This window comes from Montipora foliosa, chromosome 7 (genome assembly GCF_036669935.1).
Source record: "Montipora foliosa isolate CH-2021 chromosome 7, ASM3666993v2, whole genome shotgun sequence".
Taxonomy (NCBI): Eukaryota; Metazoa; Cnidaria; class Anthozoa; order Scleractinia; family Acroporidae; genus Montipora; species Montipora foliosa.
The window spans coordinates 26,114,448-26,124,446 of NC_090875.1; the positions used below are offsets into that span (position 1 = coordinate 26,114,448).

At 37.5% G+C, this 9,999-nt stretch overlaps 1 protein-coding gene across 1 annotated transcript in view; it reads left to right on the forward strand.

Moving 5' to 3' along the window:
* LOC138011575 (transketolase-like protein 2) overlaps positions 1–8,892 on the forward strand; it is a 31,565-nt gene extending 22,673 nt beyond the window's left edge. The window contains exons 7-12 of the mRNA XM_068858644.1: positions 163–290; positions 993–1,189; positions 2,010–2,331; positions 2,937–3,151; positions 6,384–6,600; positions 7,989–8,892. Of these exons, the coding sequence (XP_068714745.1) occupies positions 163–290; positions 993–1,189; positions 2,010–2,331; positions 2,937–3,151; positions 6,384–6,600; positions 7,989–8,164 (1,255 nt within the window). The 3' untranslated portion in view covers positions 8,165–8,892. The remainder of the gene's footprint in view (positions 1–162; positions 291–992; positions 1,190–2,009; positions 2,332–2,936; positions 3,152–6,383; positions 6,601–7,988) is intronic.
* The last annotated feature ends 1,107 nt before the right edge of the window (positions 8,893–9,999 follow it).

Here is a 9,999-nt window from a genome sequence, read left to right on the forward strand (position 1 = left end):
GTAAACTGCTTCCCAAGAAAGTACAGTTCATGTACATCTACTGCTCAGTTAAATTTTATTAATTTTTGTATCCAGTTTTTAGGCACAAAAGTTCAAATAGTCTTGTTGCAATCCATTTATGATATTGTTCAGCCCTGTAATATGCAATGATACCGTTTTTAGGTGGAACAGTCTTATTGTTGATGGCCATGACATTTCAGCGCTATGTCAAAAGTTCCACGAGGCTGAAATGGTTAAAGACCGTCCGACCGTTATCCTGGCAAGGACATTCAAAGGAAGGGATGTTCCAGGTACTGTTACAGTGCATTTCAGAAAACTTTTGACAGACAGTTTGCGAAGTTCATTTTAAATTGAACTTAACTTGTATTTTGCCACTATCAATGACAAGCTGAACAATCCGCTACCACCCCCAGTCACTACCCACCCAGTCTCTGACTGTCTGGCACTTGGAGAAGTACCCCAACTGTCAGTTCCATCTATCTGAAAATGCAGTGAAAAGAAAAGTGAGGGAACTCCAGGTTAAGAAGTCTGGGGGGCCTGACAACGTTCATCCTAAGCTCCTAAATTGTGCGGGTGAGGCGATTGCACCAGCACTGTTAGATCTTTTCCATTATAGCACTGACAGCGGCATAGTGTTCTCGGATTGGAAAACAGCAAGACTTACACAAAGATTTAAGCAGGATGATGAATCGGACCCGGCAAACTGTTGCCCTGTATCCCTCCTCAGTATCCCAAGTAAAATACTTGATTTGGAGGCAAATGATAACAATAGTGCAACATGTCTTCAAAGAAAACAATTTAGGTAGATGGAGTATGGGACTCTGCCTTGCCTCTCGTAAAGATAACATTCAAGCACCTCCAATTGTTTGGAGAATAATAATAATCGGAAGCTACATTTTGTACAGTTACATGTAAGTTCCTTTAAGACCCGCTTTTCCCCATTTGATGTTACATGCTGCTGACAAGTTAGGCCTTGTTTCTTAATGTGGTAGGAGTTGAAGATCAAGAAAATTTTCATGGTAAAGCTCTTGGTGACAAAGGCATTGCCGCAGTTGAGGCAATGAAGAAAAAGTTATCCGGTGATACAGTACCAAATGGTGCAAACCTGAAGGCAGTTAAAGATGACGTTAAGCCAGTTAATTTGTCTGTTAAATTGGCAGAGCTTCCTAATTATACTTTAGGAGATAAGGTATTTAACAATTATTGCACAAGTGCGCGTCGGGTATGAGATGATAGATAGCCAACGAGGCGCTTAGCACTGAGTTGGTTATACTCACCTCATATCCAAAAAGCGTGAGTGGGATAATCATTATTGTTAAATATTAAGAATGCCCACAAATTATGGATAAATCTTCCCTACTTTATTTTTAAAAACAACAGTTAAACTGATGAGTACAGATACTGATATTTGTAGAGCAAGGTATAATAGCCCATATACCATGATGGCCAAGCCAATCAAAACTCCAGAATTGCATTATCTTAATTACCTAGTTTTTGATAATGATTATTATGCTCTTATAATCTACTCATTGCTTTGAGGTGTGGGTACTGGTGATTAAATTTCATTACACCTTAACCCTTTGAGCAAAAATTGTTCTCAGTTGCCCTTGGGGGGAGGAGAGGGTGAGGTAGTGGTGTGCCATTTTAGACAAAATACAGAACTTTCCCTCAATAAAATTTTAATTTATTAGACCCAAAATTGAGGACAAGCAGTATACTATACACCCAAAGTTATTTGTGTTTATAAAGTAAGCAGTTTCCTTTTTATAAGACTGAATTTTGATTTTCACTTGAAGTTAAAGAGCAACCCTTATTCCCAACTGGTTATTGATAGTTTTTTTTTTTTAATGCATCCCTGAAACAACATCTGGAAACTTCGAGGTGTGTTTCCTGGCAGTACTTTCAGACAATACCACATTGGACATTGTTAGTGTACTGTAGGGTAACAGCATTTTGATTTAATTATATTATTTTCAGCTTCTAACTTTTCAATTTTCTGTTGGTCTAAGGTTGCTGTTCGTAAGGCTTATGCTACAGCACTGGTCAAGCTTGGTCGTGATTGTGAGCGTTTGATCGCTTTAGATGGAGACATGAAGAACTCTACCTATTCCCAAGAGTACAGACATGCATTTCCTGGACGACATATTGAGTGCTTTGTGGCTGAACAGAATATGGTGGGAGTGGCATTAGGTTGTGCTGCGCGTGGCCGAGCCATTGCATTCTCCAGCACCTTTGCTTGTTTCTTCTCACGAGCTTTTGACCAAATTAGGATGGCTGCTGTGTCGCAGGCTGCAATCAATTTTTGTGGTTCTCACCCAGGTGTTTCTATAGGTTAGTCATACAATAATGCTTTACATATCGGTGTCGTGTCTTAATCGTGTATTGAAACCGATTCCAATGGATTATCAAGCCACACCAGAAACACTCCGAATCTAATCCGCCATGCTTTTAATAATAATCCCATCACTCTTTGCACTGCTAGATACATCATGTAGGATGCACTGAACATACACTACAATCGGTGTTTCACAATCATAGTTGTCGCACAACATTTGCAATGTTTTTAGATAAAGAGGTTTGAGAGTAACTCTAGATTCATGTGAACTCTAAATGTACATGTATGATTGTCTTTGAAGGGGAAAAAAACCAGGTGACTTACTTGATTGACTGAGTGTACGCATTTGTACAGTGACTGTTATTTAAAACGTTTCACCGCATGCACTGAAAATGTATTGCCAATAACTTGTCAGTTCTCCAGATAAGATTTGGAGGCAGGGTTCCTGCAGGTAATCCACGGGGCTCAAACTGCTGTCAGTTGTAATGGCTTTGTTGGGTTTTTGACCCTAGATCTGCCTCTTATTTGGAACACTGTCTTGCTTGTGAATACAAGTTGTCCACAAGGTGAATGTCCTACGGCAAATCTATTACCATTTTAGGTGTAGATGGCCCTTCACAAATGGCTTTAGAGGACATCGCTATGTTCCGTTCCATTCCAAACTGTGTTGTTTTCTATCCAAGTGATGCTGTTTCATGTGAGCGTGCAGTTGAACTAGCAGCCAACTATGAACACATGACCTTTATACGATCCACTCGCGGAACTACTCCTGTTGTCTACAGTAATGACCAAACCTTTGAGATAGGCAAAGCAAAGGTAACAGAGAAGTGACTGAAAAGTTCATTAGTTGAGATGTTTTTATTTTGTTTAATAACTCACTAGATTGTTGACTTTAGGTTAAAAACAACAAAAACTAGACAAACGCTACAGCTTACAATCAGTTGAAGGATTAATCCTACAGACTTGTCAATCTTGGACTTACTCCACTCTTGAAGATTGAGCATTTATAGTTTCCGCACCTATTCAACATGTGCAAATTTTATCAATAATATTGTCAACTACTCAAATGAATAAATTTAAAATTCCATTTAACTGTGTATATTATGTAGTTGCTCACACCATAAACTACACATTTTCTATTAAAAGTTATGATTGGCGTAGTTAAGAAATTTTCTTTGAAAATTGAAATTTTGTGAATTTCAATAGTAAGTCAATTTTTCTCCAATTGCAAACTAAGCAGTTTCTTTAAATCTGTTTTCTCAGGAATTGTTGTAAAATGTAATTAAGGACGGTGCCTACTAATTCAAAGGTATTTTTGCCCCGGTTTATGATTATGCAGAAAATGTAGATCCTAACAAGTGTTATTAAAATCCAAAAAGAAAATTGGGGGTAACCACGCATTTTTCAAAGATAATTGAACAATAATATTTGTACAAAGCTTTCAAATACAAAGCAATGTATGGCGGTCTTTGTCAAATTGAAGCTTAATTATCTCTCAAAAATGCATGGTTACCCCCAATTTTCTCTTTGGATACCAAGAGTACTTACTAAGATCTACTATTTCCGGATAGTTTTAAACCACGCAAAAATATCCCTGTATTAATAAGCACCACCCATGGGAAATCCGAGTATCTTGAGATGCGCAGAATGTATGCGCAATAACAATAGTAGGCGCCGTCGTTAAAATAATTTTTAATATACAATACTTATTAAACCAAAGGTAGCCCAAGCTCGATTTATGAGTATCTGTACTGTATTATATTATGCAAGAGCAGAAATATAAGGATTTGTATGGGGAAATCGGGTTTTTTTATCGATTAAAAATAAAAAAATAGCTTAGCTTGCTTCAGTCTTGTGTGTCTTTGTCTCTAGTATGGTTTTAGGGTTGATTAAGAGTGATTCAGGTGGTTTTTGCTTCCTCTTCTTTTCCCTCTGTACATTCCTTCCCAAGGTTGGGACCCACAATTGGCCAATGGGCACAAGGGTAACCAATCGTAAGTCTTAGGCCGGGTCGCTAAGTGATCTTCCAACGGTTTCGATAATAACGCAGCTTGTGAATAAAGCCTCATCTGATGGCTCTCAAATCAAATGTTTGCAGAGTTTGGTAGCCCTTAATTCCTTCTCAGTGTACAAGCGGCCCAAGTGAAGAAAACGAATGGGTAGCAGAGGTATCGTCCATGATCTATGTGGAATTTCGATGCGATGGAAGCCTTGGGAGCAAATTTATGGCTCTTTTCCTTTGGTTATTCAGTTCGGCAGCTTCATCTCGGTCCCTAACCTTAAGAAAGATATACAGAGGGAAAAATTAAGGGGAACCAAAAAACACCTAAATCACTCGTAATCGACTCAGAAACTGTACCAGAGACAAAGGCTGAAGCAAGGTAAGCAAATTTCAAATTTCAAATTTCAAATATCTTTTTAATATTTTGAAAAATACAACCACACTTTTGAGTTTAAAGAACATGTTTTGATGTTTCAAACATCATCATCATCATGTCAGCCATAGTCAGTTTGACAGTAAATATACCCGTATATATATATATCAAGAAGGTGATCAAATCAACTAATGATCTGACTAGTCATTTTATTACTAACTAGTTTTGCACCACACAAACTGTTTGGCACTCTTCACTCTTTGAGTGTAATCCTATCACGTATAAGCGTGTGTTTTAACAGAGTTTTCACTTAGCTATTTTATCTCGAGAGTGCCACACAGTATGTGCGGTACGAAACTAGTTAGTAATAAAATGGCTAGTCAGATCATTTGTTCATTCAATCACCTTTTTTTCACGCTCTAGTTTTACTATTGAGCACTTTTCCAACAGACGTGCAAGACTATTAACTATAACTATCAATACAGTGATTCTTTGTGGATTAAAATTTAATGTTCGTTACAAGTTGGTTCAACCGCTCAATTCGCTCAACCAGAACTAAACGAACAAGTTGATCATGTCAGTTTAGCATTACACTTTTTAAACTTTTACCGTTATGTCAGTTGTGTTTTCTGTAATATTGTTGGTTAGTTTGAATTTTACCTACTTGTAACGAGCATTTAATCTACAAACAATCATTGTATTGATAGTCATATATGTATATATATAGATATATGGATTACATGTATCTTGTCAAAATTTGAATGTTACACTCACTATGGCTGATAATGCTGTTTGAAACATCGAAACATGTTCCTTAAACTCAAAAGTGCTATCAAGACCATTTGGAAAAGTTTTTTTGAATTTTGCGAAAAACCGTTTTCGCCATACAAATCCTTATACATGTAGTTCTACCTTTGCATAATATAGTAAAGTATAGATATACTCATTCAGCGAGCTTGGACTACCTGTGGTTCAGTGAAAAGGGAAAAATCTTGATCGTGTTTGTGTTCAGCCTTTAGTAACGTTCACAATCTATTTTGTAATTGAAATACACCAAAATATACAAAGAATTTTGTTGAGAGGCCAGGTAAACAAAATGATTTTGAAACTCATTTTGATTAGATCACTCGCATATGTGTTTGGAGTTTACAAGGAAGAAAAAAAAGATAGACTGAATAAATAGGGATATTCACCTTCTTTCCTTTGCTGTTTGGCAAAGTAAGACTGGATTTGGGAAGAAAGTATGTTTTTTTGCTTTCGAGTGTCTGCCATTCTAAGTTCCTAAAATATTATTTTCTTTTGACTGAACAGGGAAGTGGATAGTTGACAGTTTCCTTTCGGTAAAAATAAATGTCCTCACTTTTATCTAGTTAATGATTGCGTGGTCTTCTTGACATTTTGTTCCATTCCATTTTCAATTTTCTGTCCTGGACTGTTCGTTCTTGTTATACGTTGCTTTCATTTACCGACTTTAAATTATATTTTTAGTGCACCAAGGGTAAACAACAAACTCTTTTGGATGTTCTTTAATTTTCTCTTGCCCCTAACAAAAAATTTTTGGACTGAAAAGAGACTGTTGAAATTTGAATGGAGGCAGCTCAATGAGCTGACTAGCCCCTTTTTTTGGAAGGCTGAGTCTGTCTTCAAATATCTGTATTCAATTCTCTTGTTAGATTGTTCGTCAGACTGAAAAAGATGCAGCCCTTGTTATTGGTGCTGGTGTCACTTTAGAAGAAGCTATGAAGGCTGCTGATCAACTTGCTGCAGAAAAAATTTACATCAGGATCTTGGATCCTTTTACAGTGAAGCCTATTGACAAGGACACCATAATTCAGAACGCCAAGGCTGTCGGTGGAAAAATTGTGACAGTTGAAGATCACTATCTTGAAGGTAATGTGTACGTAAAGATGCTTTACATTCTTGCTTGCAATCCAGGTTTTAGTTTGTTACAGAAAAATCAAATCAAAACTTTATTTAAAGTGGTCAATACATTTAGCTACCACTTAGCTACAAGCTAGTTTTCAGGTATGCTACTAAATACTAACCAAACACATGACTGTTTAAAAACCCTAAAACATCTATTACATCTATTTTGCACTATGCACTAATTATCAAAGTCTAACTTTTTGATTTCTTTAGCAAATGATCTGTATTCCCTAATCAATATTATTTTGTTACGAAGACTATTCCATAATTTTGCAGCGGTGTATCTCCATGAACTTAAACCAAACTTAGTTGAATTAACTTTAGGCAATTGAACAGTATTATGCCCCTGAAGGTTGTAAGTGGATGATCTTTTCTTAACCAGCTCACTAATAGTAGTTGGAACATTGCCAGTATTGAGTGCCTTGGAACTGCAACCATGTGCTTTGTACAAAGGATGATAGTAGAATTGAATCCAAGGCCAGATAAGATACCGAGCAGGATTTGAATGTAGAACATCCCTAGGGAGTGCCCCAGCCCAAACTAAGCGGACCCTTTATCTGGCATTGGCTAGCTTGGTTTATGTTAATGGCCTAATGAAATGCACTTATGTATCAGCTTGAAAATTCATAACAGTGCAATCAACACTTTAGTCTGGCAACAATTCACTAAAATACAATTCATGTCTCGTTTCAATTTTCCGAGGAAGTTATATTTACACACACACCTTGCTAGCCAATCACAAGATATTAACTTAACTAAGGAAGTAAGGAATAGCCAGCTGGAATACAACTTTTAAATATTTATATCATTATTTTGTAACTGTGTTTTCTATTGTGTAATCCAAAAAACTTCCATAAATTAGCTTGGTCTGTAAATGTCTGTTACAGAGAGGCTATGGGATTGGCAGCTTAGCTCAAGGCTGCTGCCTAAGAAAATTTTAAAGGGGCCCTCAGAGCTAAATGCTGAGAACTTAGGAGCCCAACATATGAAGTGAAAGGTGTTGCTGTGAAAAATTAAGGCGCCCAGAGCTATTCTTTGGGAGCCCCAGGCTACCGGGCTCCTGTTAGGCAACAGCCTTGACCTTAATTGAAACAGTGTTTGAACACTAGTATTCTCTGCCTGTGATTTTACCCATATTTATAACAAAATTGTCTCATCACATTGACGACACTAAACAACCCACGTGGTACGTACTGTGACAGCAAGTTACTTGGGAAAATCTACCTTGCCTTTTCAATGAAACGAAGCTACCCTTGGTTCTAGCTCCCATGTCGCAACCATCCATTTTTTTTTTAACTTCAAGTAGAAAAGGCATCATACAGAAGATCACATTGTCTTGTTTTTACTTGAAGGTGGTCTTGGTGAGGCAGTGTTAGCTGCTGTGGCAGAGGAGAAAGGGGTGACTGTGCGAATTATGGCCGTAAAAGAAGTCCCTCGTAGTGGGCCTGGTGATGAATTGCTTGAACTGTTTGGAATCAGTGCCAATCATATTGTCAAAACTGTGAAAGAGTTGTTGAAGAGTTGTTGAACTTGTTTTGTTTCCACTGTAGCTCTCGCCTGTACCACCAGGTGATGCTTTTAAACAGACAGCCATATCAACAAGTCAAAAGATAGATTGGTTATTTTATGTAGTGGTTCTCAATACTTTGCACTTCTGTAATCTTATAATATTATTATAATGTTATCTTGTATTATTATCTCATAATATATTATGGTATCTTGTAATGGTATTATAAATTGTATTTACAACAAATACAAGCATATTTTTGTGAGCAGGTTATCCCGGGCGATGTAGTCCTTAATGTATTAAAAGCTTAAAATGAATTCAAAAATTCTGTTAAAATTTGAAGGAAGGATAGTAGTTGAAGTCAAGTGGAACATTCGGCTGCCACAAATGATTGGCATGTGTGAAAATCAAAAAAAAAAAAGCTAGATACATCTTATTGGCTTTTTGAAATAGTTACTTGCTTTGCAAGGTTCTAAAAACAATAAAAAATTTAATATTCTGCTAAACGTGGGTTTAAGGAGATATCAGGGACAGTTTTCCATAACCATGCTAGTTGTAGTTGTTTAAATTGTTTATTGTATTAACATTTCTTTTACTTGCGTCTTAACATAAGATATTTATTTATCATTGTTCAGCATTGTGATGCTCCAGGTTGTCATCCCATAATGCTAAGAGTTTTTGGTATCCTGTAGTAGATGTTACTTTCATCGTTTTGGTCAAAGGTTAGGAAATAAAAAACGCTTGTAGTATATAGTGTATTAATTTTGCTTCCGCTAAGGAAAGGCAGACTGCTTCATTTCCCACCCTGGTCATGGTTTTTCTCTGTCCTTGTGTGGGCGTATTTCCATTAGTAGGGCTAACGTTCACATGGTTCATATGGGGTAAAAACTTAGCACTTCACATTACATCCTAATCAGTTAAGTCTGTTCAAAAATAAGTGCTACACGGCCAACGTTTGCAAAAACGTAATCCCTCCTTGTACTTGTACATGTTCATTGCCGTGACTTTAACATCTTCAGTTCCCACGGCCTGTTCCCGTCTGACCTTGTAGCTCAGTCGGTAGAGCAGCGGTGATCTAACCCGCAGGTCGTGGGTTCATTTCCGACCCTGGTCAGAGTTTTTCTCTGTCCTTGTGTGGGCTCATTTTCATTAGTAGGGCTAACGCTCACATGATTCATATGGGGTAGAAACTTAGCTCTTCACATTACACTCTAATCAGTTAAGTCTGTTCAAAAATTAGTGCTACACGGCCAACGTTTGCAAAAACGTAATCCCTCCTTGTACTTGTACATGTTCATTGCCGTGACTTTAACATCTTCAGTTCCCACGGCCTGTTCCCGTCTGACCTTGTAGCTCAGTCGGTAGAGCAGCGGTGATCTAACCCGCAGGTCGTGGGTTCATTTCCGACCCTGGTCAGAGTTTTTCTCTGTCCTTGTGTGGGCTCATTTTCATTAGTAGGGCTAACGCTCACATGATTCATATGGGGTAGAAACTTGGCTCTTCACATTACACTCTAATCAGTTAAGTCTGTTCAAATATAAGTGCTACACGGCCAACGTTTGCAAGAACGTAATCCTCCTTGTGCTTTTTTTGTAGTTGATAACTTTTTAGGCATTGTTATTACTGTATAATTACCACCTAAACTGGGAAGAGACACTGAAATAGTTTTTTTTTCCCTTAGATTTAGTCTATTTTAGGGTAGTTCGTGGACCGGGGGTCAGTGTTTTCGGGTCACCCCCTAAAATGTGTAAATGTCATATCAACAGCTACCTTGTTTTCTAAAACAACATCAGACTTGTCTGTGTTGCCTGCCATTGTCTTTCCTGCATACCTTTTGCCTTTTGCAGGCGACAACA